Genomic DNA, 16,029 nt, shown 5'->3' on the forward strand with positions numbered 1-16,029 from the left:
TTGTTTGTTTATTGTTTAACGCCACATTCAGCAATATGCCAGCTATTTTACGATGGTCTGTAAATAATCGAGTCTGGACCAGACAAGTCAGTGGTACATAGCAAGCGCATCGATCCACGCAATTGGGATACAATGACATCCATCAACTTAGTCAGCAAGCCTGACCACCCGATCCCGTTAATCGCCTCTTGTGACAAGCATAGTCGCCTTTTACAGCAAGCATGGGATGCTGAAGACCAATTCTAACCCCGATCTTCACGGGCCAACTATCATGTAATCGCAGGAAGGGGAATTTATAATGGAAGCTTGTTATGTAGGGAATATATAATGTAGGAAGTATATAATGAAAGATTGTAATCAATCAGGGCATATATAATGGAAGATTGTTATGTTGGGAATATATTATGGAAAATTGTAATCATTCAGGGCATATATAATGGAAGATTGTTATGTAGGGAATATATAATGTAGGGCATATATAATGGAAGATTGTTATGTAGGGAATATATAATGTAGGGCATATATAATGGAAGATTGTTATGTTGGGAATATATTATTGAAGATTGTAATCATTCAGGGCATATATAAAGAAAGATTGTTATGTAGGGAATATATAATGTAGGGCATATATAATGGAAAATTGTTATGTTGGGAATATATTATGGAAGATTGTAATCATTCAGGGCATATATAATGGAAGATTGTTATGTAGGGAATATATAATGTAGGGCATATATAATGTAGGGCATATATAATGGAAGATTGTTATGTTGGGAATATATTATGGAAGATTGTAGTCATTCAGGGCATATATAATGGAAGATTGTTATGTAGGGAATATATAATGTAGGGAGTATATAATGGAAGCTTGTTATGTAGGGAATATATAATGTAGGGAATATATAATGGAAGATTGTTATCAGGTAGGGAATATATAATGAAAGATTGTAATCATTCAGGGCATATATAATGGAAGATTGTTAGTTTGGGAATATATAATGTAGGGAATATATAATGGAAGATTGTCATCAGGTAGGGAATATATAATGAAAGATTGTAATCATTCAGGGCATATATAATGGAAGATGGTAATGTTGGGAATATATTATGGAAGATTGTTATCATTTAGGGAATATATAAATAAACATTGTTATGTTTGGAATATATTATGGAAGATTGTTAACATGTAAGGAATATATTATGGAAGATGGTTATCAGTTAGGGAATATATAATTGAAGATTGGTATCATTGAGGGACTATATAATGGAAGATTGTTATCATCTAGGGAATATGAAATGGAAGATGGTTATCATTTAGGGAATATATTATTGAAGATTGTTATGTAGGGAATATATAATGGAAGATGGTTATCATTTAGGGAATATATTATTGAAGATTGTTATGTAGGGAATATGTAATGGAAGATGGTTATCATTTAGAGAATATATTATGGAAGATTGTTATGTATGATGTAGGGAATATGTAATGGAAGATGGTTATCATTTAGGGAATATATTATGGAAGATTGTTATGTATGATGTAGGGAATATGTAATGGAAGATGGTTATCATTTAGGGAATATATTATGGAAGATTGTTATGTAGGGAATATATAATGGAATATTGTTATCATGTAGGGAATATATAATATATTATGTAATGGAGGATGTTATCGTTTAGGCATTACGTAATGGAGGATGTTGTCTTGTGTGGATTATGTAATGGAAGATGGTAATAATGTAAGGAATACAATTTGTGTAATGTAGTACTGTTACCACGTAGGGGTTATATAAGGAATATATGATGGAATGTGGTTATTGTGTAGGCATGATATAGAAGATTGTTATCATGAAGGGTGATGTCATGGAAGATTGTTATCAAGTATGGATTAGATCATGGACGATTGTGATGTAGTTATTATGCTATGGAAGATGTCATCATGTAAGGATTATTTATCATGAGACAACCCAGTTGTTAGGGTGGCTGCTGATGCCTATGTAAGTCTTGGTTCCCTCCCCATATGGAACACATCTCATCACTGCCTAGCTTCTACGGCTCGAGCCACTGTCTCGCAGGACAAACACAGAGCTTCTTCTTTCATCAGCTGTATTGAGATATTCCACTTTCTACCAATCCATGCCACGTGACAGAGGAGGACCTTGATATATTTGCATGAGTGCTGGTGCCCCTAGATATGAAATGGCATATCCCATTATGTTTGATTACTGTTAGGAGTGGGACAGCTTAATGAGGCAAACACAGCCACAGTAATTAAATTGGAGTGATAGAGACTGCTTCTGTAACGCTTGGAATAAACCGCTTAATCCTGGGGTGAGCTGACGAATCAGGAGTGGCCATGCTGCAGACACACCAATATACTGCTGGAATCAATAAATGATTGTTGGTTGGCATCTCTCTTACAGTTGAGAATTTGCATCCGACTGCTGAGTATTGAGTCAGGAAAGCTCAACTAGCCACAGTCAAAGGCAGCCCATGTTCCCTGGTTCTACTTGGTCCTAATTATTGGCGGAGGTGGAGAGAGGCAATTGATGCACTCACAAATGGAGCAACGCTTTTTCTCCACTATCTTCCCACAAATCCCAGGCTGTATGTCATAAGTGAATCAGGGTGACGGGATGGACTGTGGGTGGGGGTTACTGGTGGAGGTGGGATGGAGTGGGGATGGGTTTAGCTCTAGGATGCTAATTAGGTAGTTGATCCTAGAAATGGTAGGCTTCACACAGGGTTTGGGGTTGGGTGATCCAAGACATTGTAGGCTTAAGTCAGGGTTTGGGATTGGGTGATCCTAGAAATGGTAGGCTTCAGACAGGGTTTGGGGTTTGGTGATCCTAGAAATGGTAGGCTTCAGACAGGGTTTGGGGTTTGGTGATCCTAGAAATGGTAGGCTTCACATAGTTTGGGTTGGGTGACCCTAGAAATGGTAGGCTTCAGATTGGGTTGGGAATCAGTCAGTGTTTTTGATGGCTAATCACAAGAATAGTCGATACCAGACAGGGTTTGGGGTAGGGCTGGGACGAGTTCAAATTTACTACCCAGGTACCCACCCTCCTATTACCCAACACTACCCGGGTACCCACTGTAGGTCTCAAGAGATACAAAATATCTAATTTTTGTCATTAAACAATACATCACGTGACTAACCATGGGTCCGGGTAGTCCTGTGGGTACCAGAGTCCGACTCAGTACCCTACTGAACCAGGTACCCGAGATACCCGTCCCAGCCCTAGTTTGGGGTTGGGTACTATGTGGGTGATGGATGAAGGCTGTACATTGATCAGCTTTATCAGACTATGATTTTTATAATTGAAAACAAAATATAGGAAATAAAAAAGATATGTTTCTGATGAGTAACACATACATGATATAATTCTATCAAGTCCTGGGCATGTTTTTCAGCTCAAGTAATTTGTTTGTGAAATATCGACATTGTCTTGTTAACGGTCCAACTAAAGTAAGCCTTCTGCTGCTGTGCCTGCACAGCTTGCTGTGTATACAACATTAGAAAGATGGGCCAACTGAACATGTAACTGAAGGAAAATCGATATCAAAAATTGCAAAATAAGTCATTTTTGGCTGGAGGATTAATAATTTGGTCTGCCTAATAGTGTTTTAAGCACAAAAGGTTTAAAATCTGTACCTTAATGTGGAATTAATTTGAGTGTGTTTTCATTCTTCCCTGGTCTCCGACCTCCAAAATGCATCAAAACCTCAGAATTATTGTTCTAGGATTGATTTTCATTCCTTGTACAAATTAAATATGATTATCTTCAGATGGGAATGGTGCATCTGTTTCTGTGCAGGTTGCTATTGGGAGGTTGGGCTGGAGCAGTGTGTCTTAGGGATGCTAGATATGGCAGTCTGTGTCAAATGTAAACAGTGGAATTGACTTGCTCCTTGAGGTCTGGTTATTATGTGTTATTAGTTTACCTGTACAAAACAACAGCACTCTGAACATTTAACCACTTCCATGTACACACTAGAGATGTATCTTGCAGAAAATCACCTTTTGTGCAGAACTCGTGCAGAATGTAGCATTTTGCTGAAGCGTAATTGGTCAAATACACATTTTCCATGCAAATTAAAAACTGGTCCTCAATAAGTAAAATTTACATAAGCTTTCACAAACAACATGTGAATGAATTGTTTTTGTATTAAAGAACATTCTACTATAGATTGTTTAAAATTTTAACATTATTGAAGTGTTTATCTCAAGTGAATCCAACTTTTGTATTGTGACTTACGCTAAATGCATGTCTTCCTGTATCATGCTCTGACTGTTAGTTCATAAAACATGGATACATTTATCAAAAAAGGCTTTTATTCATGGAAAAAAACCAACTTACTGTATGAGGTTGTAGGGCTGTGTGCAGAATTCATGAAAATTGGTTGTAGAATATATCAGAATTTACTTCAGACGTTTTATATTTTTGTTTGGCTGTAGAATTCAGCAGGGACTGGTACTTTATGGTTTAGGAACAGCTTGAGTTTTATGTCCTTTGAAAGCAAGACACAAAGGTTCAAGGATTGGAAACTTTTTCTTAAAGTGAACTACACTAGGATTATATAGATTCTCTTTGTTGATGGACTTCCACATGTAGCGAATCCATCTCCTAATAAAGTTAAATAATTTGTTTGTCGCACATAAACAGTTTTTACATCAGTCTTTGATGATGACAACATTGGAGTCAGCATCTGTGAATATTTTCACCAGTCCATTGAAATTCACGTTTTGTGCAGACTAAGTGTCTACAGTTCTGTGTTTATTTCATAATAGTTGAAGGTGCCCGCAATATATTCACTCACCGAAACATGAATACCATACATGTTGGTTAATATAAGAAGTATTACTCATATTTAAGAGATATTAGATTGGTTCGATGCACAAACGAACATACTGTTATGTTGTGTGAACCGACGATCATGAATTCATCACATGTGACGTCATAGACTTGAGAAGTGTCATTTGTCTCGTGCAGGATTAGCATGTAAAGTTTTGGTAATCATGTGGAGGATATTATGATAAGAATAAAAACTCTCTGTAGTAACACTTGACTGATTGTTAATTTGTACACATTGGAAACATTTCTTCGTAATGGACATACTTCTCTATATGTTTCTATGGTATGTGTATGTATATGTGCATGCATGCGTTACCATGCAGAACCGCTTCAAGTCCTTTAAAGCTTGGTTAACTACATTGTTCCCTGATTTGTTTTGCCAAACCATGTTTTGTGTTATGATTGTAAACAATATTATCATCTAAATACGGTTGGTTGGTTGGTTGGTTTGTTGTTTAACGCCGCAGTCAGCAATATTCTAGCTATATGACGGCGGTCTGTAAATAATCGAGTCTGGACCAGACAATACAGTGATTGATATCATGAGCATCGATCCACGCAATTGGGATCGATGACATGCATCAACCAAGTCAGCGAGCCTGACCACCCGATCCCGTTAGTCGCCTTTTACGACAAGCATTGTCACCTTTTATGGCAAGCATGGGTTTCTGAAGACGGGAAAGTCGAATGTGTAATTAAATGTTGGTTGGTATCTACCAATGGTTCTCATCATAAAGCAGCCATCACTCTATCTTGTTACTAGGATCATGGATGTAGAGACCAATGTAAGAATGTGATTCGCTTGCTTAAGTTAGTACTAAAGTGTTTGTAGGTGCAATTAACATATTTTGGCCAACAATGCACTGCACCACCCTGATGGGTCGCCATTTGTTTACTGAAAGTGAAAATGGTTTCAGAGTGAAGTCCCTTTCCAGAGCTCCAGATAAGCTTTTGGCGTTGTGGGTATTTTACCCATGCATTTTAAAATCATTGGGTATCAGTAATTCTATCTGGGTATTCAAATTTCTGTTACCCACTAGTTTTTACACATGTGGGTATTTAAGTTAAATATTTAAAAAACACTATTCATCTAGTCCCTGCAAACTGGTGTTGTGTGGTGTCGTGGAGTTTGGCAAGGTTGATGGAATGTCTGTTTCCATGTAATGCTGATGGCATGGGTTCAACTCCCAACACAGATGAGATCTAATTATTGTAACCCCTGCCATTGATATGGCACAATTCCTCAGCCCCTCACCCCCCGATTTTTGGGGGTCACAACACACCCTTTGTCAGATGGCCTAAACTATACCAAATGTACATATCTGAGTCCTGCCATGAAGCCATCATGTTATATAGTTAAGTTTAGAAAAAAAATACTTATAACAACTTCCTTTCAAAATGTCATCCCTAAACAATAGCCATGAGACATTGCCATGAGACAACCCAAAACCTTTCTTTCTAAATATCCCTACCTGATTTGAAAAGTGTACATATTTTTAAAACTGACTGACACTGACTCTTGTGTGTTACAGGAGAGAGGAACTATCACTGCACATGGCCGGAATGTGGCAAGTCCTTCCGGCACTCGGACAACTTGAAGGTGCATCAAAGGCAGCATACCAATGAGAAACCCATCAAATGTACAATGTGCAGCTTCTCCTGTCGGCAGAGGAACTCTTTACAGTGGCATATCAAGAGGCATCACACACAAAAGCCAGGAGAAGATTCTGAACAGCCACGCGAGCCCCCCGTTTCTGGGAGTAGTGAAAACAGCAATGAACCGAAAGTGAATGGTGTGGCTCCTACTCCTCCTACAGCCCCTGCTGCTGCTGCTGCTGCTTCTGGTGCTGCTGTTGCTGATGCTGCTGCTGCAGCCACCACAAGTGAACAGTCTACCAGTGGAAAGCATGAAAAGGGAATTGATCTGTATGACTTCAATGATGATGATTCTGGTGATGACCTTCCAGTTGTATTCCGAAGGGACAAGCCAAGAGTTCATACCCTCACACGAGAAGCTCTTGATCAACTTCATGAAGCTGCCAAACTTGAGCCTAAACCCAACCCTCTGCCAGAGTGGGTGAAATCTAATGGAGATGCACCAAAGGAGGAAACAGAGAAAGCAGAGGCAGAGGCAGAGAAAGAGAAAGAACCTGTAAAGACACCTCCTAAAAAGAAGAAGAAAAAGGTCGTGTCTAGCAAAAAGGTTTCTCCAAAATCTGTTAAAAAGGTGAAGTCACCTAAAGGAACTAAAGCATTGAAATCAACCAAGTCATCCACTCCTCCTAAATCTCCTAAAGCAACAGCAGCTCCGAAAACTCCAAAGTCACCCAAGTCGCCCAAGTCTCAGGGAATGAAGAAGAAAGTTAGTCCAGAAGTAGCCAAGAAGAAAACACCAGTATCAAAGAAGAAAGTCTCTCCACAAAGCAAGAAGGCAGCAAAGAAGAAGTCTCCTACTAAGAAAAAGGAAACAAAGCCTAAGGGTAAAGCATCTGTGAAGAAAACAAAGACTAAAAAGGCAGCTGCTGTTGAAGAAGATAAACCTGAGGAAGCGGTGGAAGAGAAGGAAGCAAGTGATGAACAAGAGAAAGAACCTGAAGCTGAACCACAACCTGTAGCTGAACCTGAAGCTGAAGTTGAAGCTGAAGCTGAAGCAGAAATCCCAGTTGAACCTGAGGTTGTTCCAGAACCTCAACCTCTATCTCCACAGACTCTCCATAAACCACAAAGTCCAGAGAGTGATGACAGCTCACCAAGTCCACATAGCCCCCACAGTGACCGCAGTGTGTGTAGTCCACTCCTCAGTGACAATGAGAGTGAGGGTCAGCCTCAGCCTCTTCCTGTTGAGCAGGAGGAACGAGAAGAGGAACACATTGAGGAGAAGCAGGAGAATCTGGAGGAAGCCTTCGAGGAACTTGAAGTTCCTCCTGTTATTGAAGTTCCCAAAGAAGAGGCCATGTCTCCTGGACAAGCTCAACAAGAGGCAATTGATAGATCACTTGAGGAGAATCCTATCATTGATGATTCTACTCTGAAAGATCTGAACTCACAACAAGATGTGAGGCAGTACTCACCAGCATTGGTCGAGGAACCTGAGGAAAAGATTGAAGAACAACAAGGAGATGATGAAGAACAGAGGGTCTCCTCTGATGATGAAGTCCCCAATGATATTCTCCTGACTCCACCACGAGCACCTGCTCCTCCTCCACCTCAGAGCCCATCAGAGGAGGAAGAGGAGGTGGAGGAAGTGATGCAACCTGTGCAATCTCCTCTCCCTGCGCCTGTCTCTGTCTCTGTTCCTGTTCCTATTCAAGAACCACTCTCTCATCCTGAACCTATGTCCAACCAACCCTTGTCCAATCAACCTTTGTCCCAAGTGTCGCAAGATCAGCAGCAACCGTTGCCTAGCGTGGAACCTCCGAAAGATGATGCTCAGCCACCACCACCACCACCACCACCTCCTCAACCAAGTGCTCAATTCCCTCATCAGGCACCTGAATGTGACAAGGATTACTTGGGGCAATATCTCCAGGACCTAAATGTACCTGGCAACACCCCAAGAGAAGCTGTTCCAGATGAGCCCAACCGTCTCCAGAGGCTGGAAGAACTGGCGGAGAAGCCTCATGAAGACAGTAGAGATATCCCAAGAGCAGCATCTGTGGCCAGTAATGTTATCACTCACACAAGTATGCAACCATTTCATGACATGTCCCATAAACGCATGGAAATCTTGGCCTGTGATCGTTCTCAAGAACAACACTTCCAGAGGGACACAGCATCTGCGCTTCCACGACTGCCAGACCCTGCCCCATTCGAAACATTTAACCCACTCAACTCAATTCATAGTGTATCTAGAGAGAATAATTTCTTGCGTCAAAATGAAAATATCTTTTCTGCACAAACCACAGGTAGTAGTTTCATGAGGCTGGGCGAGAGTGAGGCCATGAGGCAGAGAATGACCACACCTTTCTTGCCTCAAAATGACAGAACTGCCATCTCACGTCTCCCAGACACAGCGCTGAGACCAACTAACCCAGCTCTTCTTCGCCGACCAACAACCATGCCAAGTACGGACATGTTTCCTACGCCTGCCATGTCTCAGACCATGCAGAGGAACCCCTTCACCAACACATGGTCGGGCCAGGAGGTCCGGCCCCCTCACTGGCCACAGGCTCCATACTTGCAGCGCACAATAGATAGACAGCCGAACACCACACCTGCAACGCTCTTTGCCAAAGACAACTACCTCGCCAGTCGCGACTTTATGTTTGACCCCTCTAGGACAATGACAGAGCGTAATATGTTTGCCAGTCTCTCATCTCCGCAGCCCCAGAGAGAACTGGCACCAGAGACGTTTCCACTTGAATTGAGTTATTTCGGAAGTCATCCGTACTCAGGAACTGCTACATTAGACTATAGTAGGCCACCGTGTGGAACTGCCACTAAAACTTTCGACGAGCGTTATCGTCAGACTGCTGGTACAGCCATGAGTGACTTCCGAGGTTTGCCCCAAACTTCTTCCACTGATGTGTTCAGTGGAATTGGTGTAAATAGCAGTTTCAATTTAGACAAATATATGTACCCCAGAGACCCTGTGTATCATCCGCAACATGTTGGTGACAATACTAATAGTGCTTTCCTAACGCATAGTACACCCACTCAACATTCTGTGTTTGACAGGGAATACCCCCATCGTAGCCTTTACCCTCATCAAAACCCCCCGTATCCATTTCTAGAAGAGAGGCAGTACTCGACGGCAGCCAAACTGACTCATTCAGCGGGACCCACGGTCAACCAAGACCGGGACTTTATGGCCCGACCCAACACGGCGGAGAGCCAGATGCCCCCGGATCCATACCGATGTGGGGTGCTCTACAATGTCATGAATAGATATTCATTTGAATAGACGAGTGTTTGTTAAGTTTTGTTTATGTATCTCATTGCCTTTTCATATGTATCAAGTTCAAACTGTTTTGCTGTGCCTCCTTCACTGAAGACAGTAGTCTGATAGGTTGAGTGATGTTAACCTATTAGGAATACCTTTGAAAATATATCGTCTTCAATGAATCAACTGAACTTATAATTTGTTTGGTTCCATTCAAGAACTATTTTTCTCTGGTATTGCAGGATTTAGATGTGCTTAGAAAGTTTTATGCTAATGAATCTAAAAAATTCCTTCCTTTTTGTATATTTGAGGAATTTTTCTGTAATTTAGCATCAATGGATGTATTAGAAGCACAGTATTTGGTTGCAGAAGACTATCATCTTCAGTGAAGATTGCATCAGGATAATTGTCTATTCAAGGATCACACTTGAAAGTTCAATTGTTTAAATTTTAATTACTTAAGGTGTTGTTAATTTCAGGAGGAACACTGAGGTACTACATGCACTGATTCTACCAGTTTGTTTTCTATGTACAGTCATTTCTGAAGTAACTGAGCATGCAGGGATGACTGGGACAATGTGAAATTTTAGGAAGAAATAAGGCGTGATGGCTTTTTTTCCAAATCTGCCAATGTACTTAAATAATGAATACTTACCCGTACATTGTACTATCAATATTCATATATTCATCACGTCAGGTTTACGATCTAAGTCCTAACATTATCTGTGGCCCATAGGTGTTTACTGGTCACATCAGTTCTGTTTGTGAAGCCTACATCGAGTCACACTGTTATGATTCACTAACGCTTGATTCGGAGAAAAAACTAGGTCATACTTATGATGTTATCAAGGGGAGGTAACTCTGAATAGTCAGTTTGTCTGTTCCAGCTATCCAAGCAGTAAGTATGGTTTTACGCCGCTTTTAGAAATATTCCAGCAATATCACGGCGGGGGACAGCAGAAATGGGCTATCCAAGAAGTAGAAGTAGGATTTTCATACGGTAATGCTGAATGACCACGTATGCTCTCTTACTTCAAAATAGACCTGTACTTAATGCATAAAGTATTTCACAAGTGTTATTGAAGTGTACTTAATGGATTCAGTAAATTAATCAAGCTGCGTCTTTAGATCCGTTCAAACAGCTTTATGAAATAATGAGACATTACTTACTTACTTGTGAAGTGATTTGTTTGCTTTGACTTGAAAATGTTTCCAAATCTGCAAAATATGTGCAATGTAGGCAATAGCATCTTGTGAAGATACTTGACCTGTTTCCTCTGTTAATCCTGTTGTTCAAGAACAAGATCTGAGTGCCATCTTAGTGAACATCTGTTTTCTGTAAACACAAGATAAAGAAATAGGATGGGAAAGGTGGGATGGAATCTTTGCTTGCCTGTCTGAACACCTAAGTTTCCTTTCAGTTGTTGTTGTCCCCAGCATTAATATGAGTTTGATTAAGATATCAGTATTGTGAAGCCTCTTTTGAAGGGTGAATCAGGTAACTTGTGTAGGCGTGGCATGGACGTGGTCACTTTGTATCCCAAGACAACAGTAGCTGGTGCCTTGTCTTTTACCATTATTTTCATTATGTGGTCTAACAAAAGATCCTTTCAAAATAGATTCACATTTTTATCCCCAAATATTAACATAAAAGATTCTCAGCGTTTACCTTAACATTTTTGTTAAGATATTTTTATACCAGCAGACCAGAATCAGTAGCCAGAAAATGTCACTAGCACGTCCAGATAGATCATTATACAAGGCTTGTATTACAAGCTATATTAAGCATTTTCTATGCCTAGTTCGCCGTTAAAACAGCCACATGTCCAAGAGTCTCGTTAAATTGTATTTGGTCTTTTAATCTTAACGGATAATAGTCCACAGTATGTTACGGAAGAGAGAAGTTTGGGTTAATTACAATGTTTGGCTGGGTTGGTTGGTTGGTTTGTTTGTTTTGTTTGTTGTTTAATGCCGCACTCAGCAATACTCCAGCTATATGACGGCGGTCTGTAAATAATCGAGTCTGGTCCAGACAATCCAGTGATTGACATCACGAGCATCGATCCACGCAATCGGGATCGAAGACATGCATTAACCAAATCAGCGAGCTTGACCACCCGATCCCGTTAGTCGCCTTTTACGACAAACATAGTCGCCTTTCACGGCAAGCATGGGTTGCTGAAGACCTGTTCTACCCCGGAATCTTCACGGGTCATGTTTGGCTGGGACTCTGTACACTTCGTGGTCCTGGACACAGCTTATATGTCCAAGCTGTTCTGTGTTGTCCTTGATGCTGAGCAGTGTTTACCTACAGGTGTTTACTGTGATGGTATCCCAGGTCTTGTCAGAGTAGATGGCTAGCCTGCACTGGTACTTAGGTTGAGTCACAACTGTTAGTTCTAGCACTGCTGACACAATCAAATGAGTTGCTGATACAGATCCGATGCATGATAATCAATATCATTATTTGCATGTTATTGTCAAGAACACTATATTAATTTACCTGCGTATGTGTGATTTCCTTGTTTAACGAGTTATTTTGTACCTGATTCAGACAAGTTACCATATTTGACATATTTAGTGACATATTTACCATGGGCAGTTTTTTAGTGATGGAATAGTTTGACAAGAGAGAGATCGTTCATTTCTGATTTATATTTTTGTCATGAGAAGTGGATCATTAACAATTAGGAAGGACATGCTGGAAAGGGACTGATATCTGCTTTGTGGAAGCTACTGCTGATTTTGCAATTGGGAATTGACAATGCTGGTTTGGTTTGGTTTGTTGTTTAACGCCGCACTCAGCAATATTCCAGCTATATGATGGCAGTTTGTAAATAATCGAGTCTAGACCAGACAATCCAGTGATTAATATCATGAGCATCGATCCACACAATTGGGATCGGTGACATGCATCAACCAAGTCAGCGAGCCTGACCACCCGATCCCGTTAGTCGCCTTTTACGACAAGCATAGTCGCCTTTTACGGCAAGCATGGGTTGCTGAAGGCCTATTCTACCCCGGAATATTTAAGGTTAATTGACAATGCAGTCAGTGAGTGAAGGTATGTTCAGTTTCACTCACGGAAGGGCATGGGGCATGGGGTATGGGATAGTTTGGGAGGTGAAGTTTTTGTGTTTTTTTGGAGGGATGGGGGATAGTTAGAGAGGGGAAGTTATGTTTTTGGAGGAAGGTGGGGATGGTCCGGGAGTGAAAGTTGTGGTTTTGGAGGGGAGAGGGGTAGTTCTGGATTGGAAGTTGGAATCTTTTGGGGGATGGGGTGGTGGGGGAGGCAAAGTTTGAGACGGGGTGTGGGGTGTGAAGGTAGTGGATGGGATGGTTACGGTGGAGAAGTTGGGGTGGGATAGTTGTTATGGGGATGTTGGTGTTGGGGTAAGGGTCAGGGATGCCTCCCTTTTGAAAATTTAAGATTTGTGTTCACCTGTCAATTAATGTCTCGCTCCAAATAATATATACTGAAGTATTTTTATCTAGATCCTCATTGTGTAATTTCTGGATCCATCCATTTAAACTTCCATCTTGATAAGAAAATTAGAAGAATATTATATGATATTGTTCTGTGTTGAATAGAGCAGTTCACTCAATATGTCGAATATGGAAACTGTTTCATGTGTTAGCAGTCAGCATATTTCTCTGATGTAAAGACTTAAGTCTTCTCTTTGCTGAATTGTCTGTAGGGAATCAAGTACTTAGCCAAAAGATTTGCCATCAGCTGCTTATTCAGGGACATTATGGATGAAGAAAAGGTTTACTGGTTTGATACATGTGTAAAAAAATGTATGTATTATAGAAATCCTGTGTATTATGTATCCTTATGTGTGAGAGGAGGGACGGTAGAGGGGGGGTAGTTGGAAGGGCGGCGGATGAGGATGGTGCACAACAGCCGGAGCTTGACACTGAAGTGCAGTGACACGAAACCAGTCATCATTTTGTGGAACATTGGGGACAATGATACTGACTAATATAGGGGTATCAATATGGTACATATTGAAAACAAAACAAAAAAGTTGAATTGATTTGTCAAATGTTAAAAATCTTTTAAGTTCAAATGATGTTTATCATCGGCAGCTGAATATTTTCAAATGAGTACATACTTAATAATGAGACCACTATGTTTTTTAAAAACGTCATATGATATCTTACACTTTGCCTTAGAGAAATAAGGATTAGTTCCATCCACATTTATGCCAGGTATTGACATTGAGATATGAGTTCAGAATCAAACTGTTTTACTCTATTATAACTTGTAGTAGGCAGAGGACCGTAGTTTGAAGACTGACATTTTACATTTAGGCTTAATAGTTAATTAAGTTAAACTTTGTGACCACAGCATGTTGGTCAAACATCTTGCTCAAGAACTGGTGTGTCAAGCTTCTTGCACAGGATCCTGGTGTGTCAAGCTTCTCATACAGGATCCTGGTGTGTCAAGCTTCTTGGACAGGATCCTGGTATGTCAAGCTTCTTGGACAGGATCCTAGTGTGTCAAGCTTCTTGCACAGGATCCTGTTGTGTCAAGCTTCTCACACAGGATCCTTGTGTGTCAAACTCTGTACTGGATCCTAGTATGTCAAACTTCTCACACTGGATCCTGGCGTGCCAAACTTCCCACACAGGATCCTTGTGTGTCAAACTTCTCACACTGGATCCTGGTGTGTCAAGCTCTGTACTGGATCCTTGTATGTCAAAGTTCTCACACTGGATCCTGGCATGTCAAACTTCCCACACAGGATCCTAGTGTGTCAAGCTTCTTGCACAGGATCCTGGAGTGTCAAGCTTCTCACTCAGGATCCTGGTGCGTCAAGCTCCTTGTACAGAGAGCTGGCACATCAAGCTACTCATGCAGGATCCTAGTGTCAAGCTTCTTGTATTGGAAGGAAGTGTGCCCAGCTATGGCTGTGCAGACGAAGTGAAGGGGGGAGGAACATACAGTGTTATAATGTGATGAGTAAGTGTTCAATATTGTTTGTGTTGTTAACTTATGACTTTATTATGAAAAAGATGATATAAAATATGAAAAAAAGTCAAATTCATAATACAATTATAATATATAAAACAAAGCTCACAAAAACCAAGTATTCATCTATGATGTTTTGACGTTATTGTGTTCATTTTCAATCTCTATTTGTGTATATGTCCATGAGAACAAATATCCTGAAGTCACATTTTATGTAGCTTATTAAAATGAGTTTATATATTATTATTATATATATATTAACAAATGTTGTTGGTTTGTATTTTAATAATACTATAGTTGTGTTGTAGAAACAAATTGTGTAAAATAAATACAAACCAAATGCAAATATGTTGATTTTAAACATTTGTACTGGTGGGAATGAATATATACATATATGTCCTGTGTATGTTTTTGAGCAGAATAGTTTTAGATTTTTATCTTTTCTTTTCATCAACAATAAGTGTTTTTATCAGTTATACATGTTTTATCAGGTATATATTTAAACCTGTTTGCTTGAATTGACGCTATGTTAATCCACAAACTGATATGTATGTCAAATGTAAATAAGATTTTTATTGTAGAAAGTCATCCTTCAATGTCTGATTCATCGTTGTATACAATCATCTCATGAAACACCCCTTGGCAATTTCACATGCTGAACTTACTCAAGGGGAGATAACTCCATCAACTTGACTAGTGTACACTGTTTTTACAAGATCTATGTTCATATTTGGTCTCCTTGTAACTAGAGTTATCTACCCTTACCCCGACTGCAACATTCAAAGCATAATAGATAACTGGTCTCAATTAGAGTGCCATCACTTTTACACATCAATATCATCAGTTGAGTTGTTTTGTCAAGTAGGCATGGTAGCGTGTTCTGATATCTGTGCCGATGAATGGAAGGCTGCGTTTGAATGAGTGCTATCACAGCTACACAACCACATTCTTCAACCGGATGTCGTTCATCTTTCCAAGGAGGAACATACCAAAGATGAAAGATACCCTGTTATCCTTCACGTAACCATGGTAACCACCCTAGATGACATCCGTAATAATTCTCGATACATACAAACAACAGTTGGCCTTAATACGGGGAAGGGGTGGGCGGAAACTGACCTTGGACAAATGGGTAAAGATTTAGTTAAATGGCTTGAAGGCAATACATGATCTTTCGTAAGAACAATTTGTGGCAGTTTTGTTGTTGTGAAATTTTAATAAGATGTTATAAGTGTATTACTGCTTAGCTTTACCAACCATCCTTTGTAAAATTTCTGTACCATGTTGTAAGCCTAGACAGGAATGGCCGCCTT

At 40.1% G+C, this 16,029-nt stretch overlaps 1 protein-coding gene across 1 annotated transcript in view; it reads left to right on the forward strand.

The window, feature by feature from the left end:
• LOC124144223 (axoneme-associated protein mst101(2)-like) overlaps positions 1-11,782 on the forward strand; it is a 35,245-nt gene extending 23,463 nt beyond the window's left edge. Inside the window, exon 4 of the mRNA XM_046513520.2 lies at positions 6,392-11,782. Coding sequence (XP_046369476.2) covers positions 6,392-9,762 — 3,371 coding nt within the window. The 3' untranslated portion in view covers positions 9,763-11,782. The remainder of the gene's footprint in view (positions 1-6,391) is intronic.
• The last annotated feature ends 4,247 nt before the right edge of the window (positions 11,783-16,029 follow it).

The sequence above is a fragment of the Haliotis rufescens genome, unplaced genomic scaffold (genome assembly GCF_023055435.1).
Source record: "Haliotis rufescens isolate VD_foot unplaced genomic scaffold, xgHalRufe1.0.p SCAF_16, whole genome shotgun sequence".
Taxonomy (NCBI): Eukaryota; Metazoa; Mollusca; class Gastropoda; order Lepetellida; family Haliotidae; genus Haliotis; species Haliotis rufescens.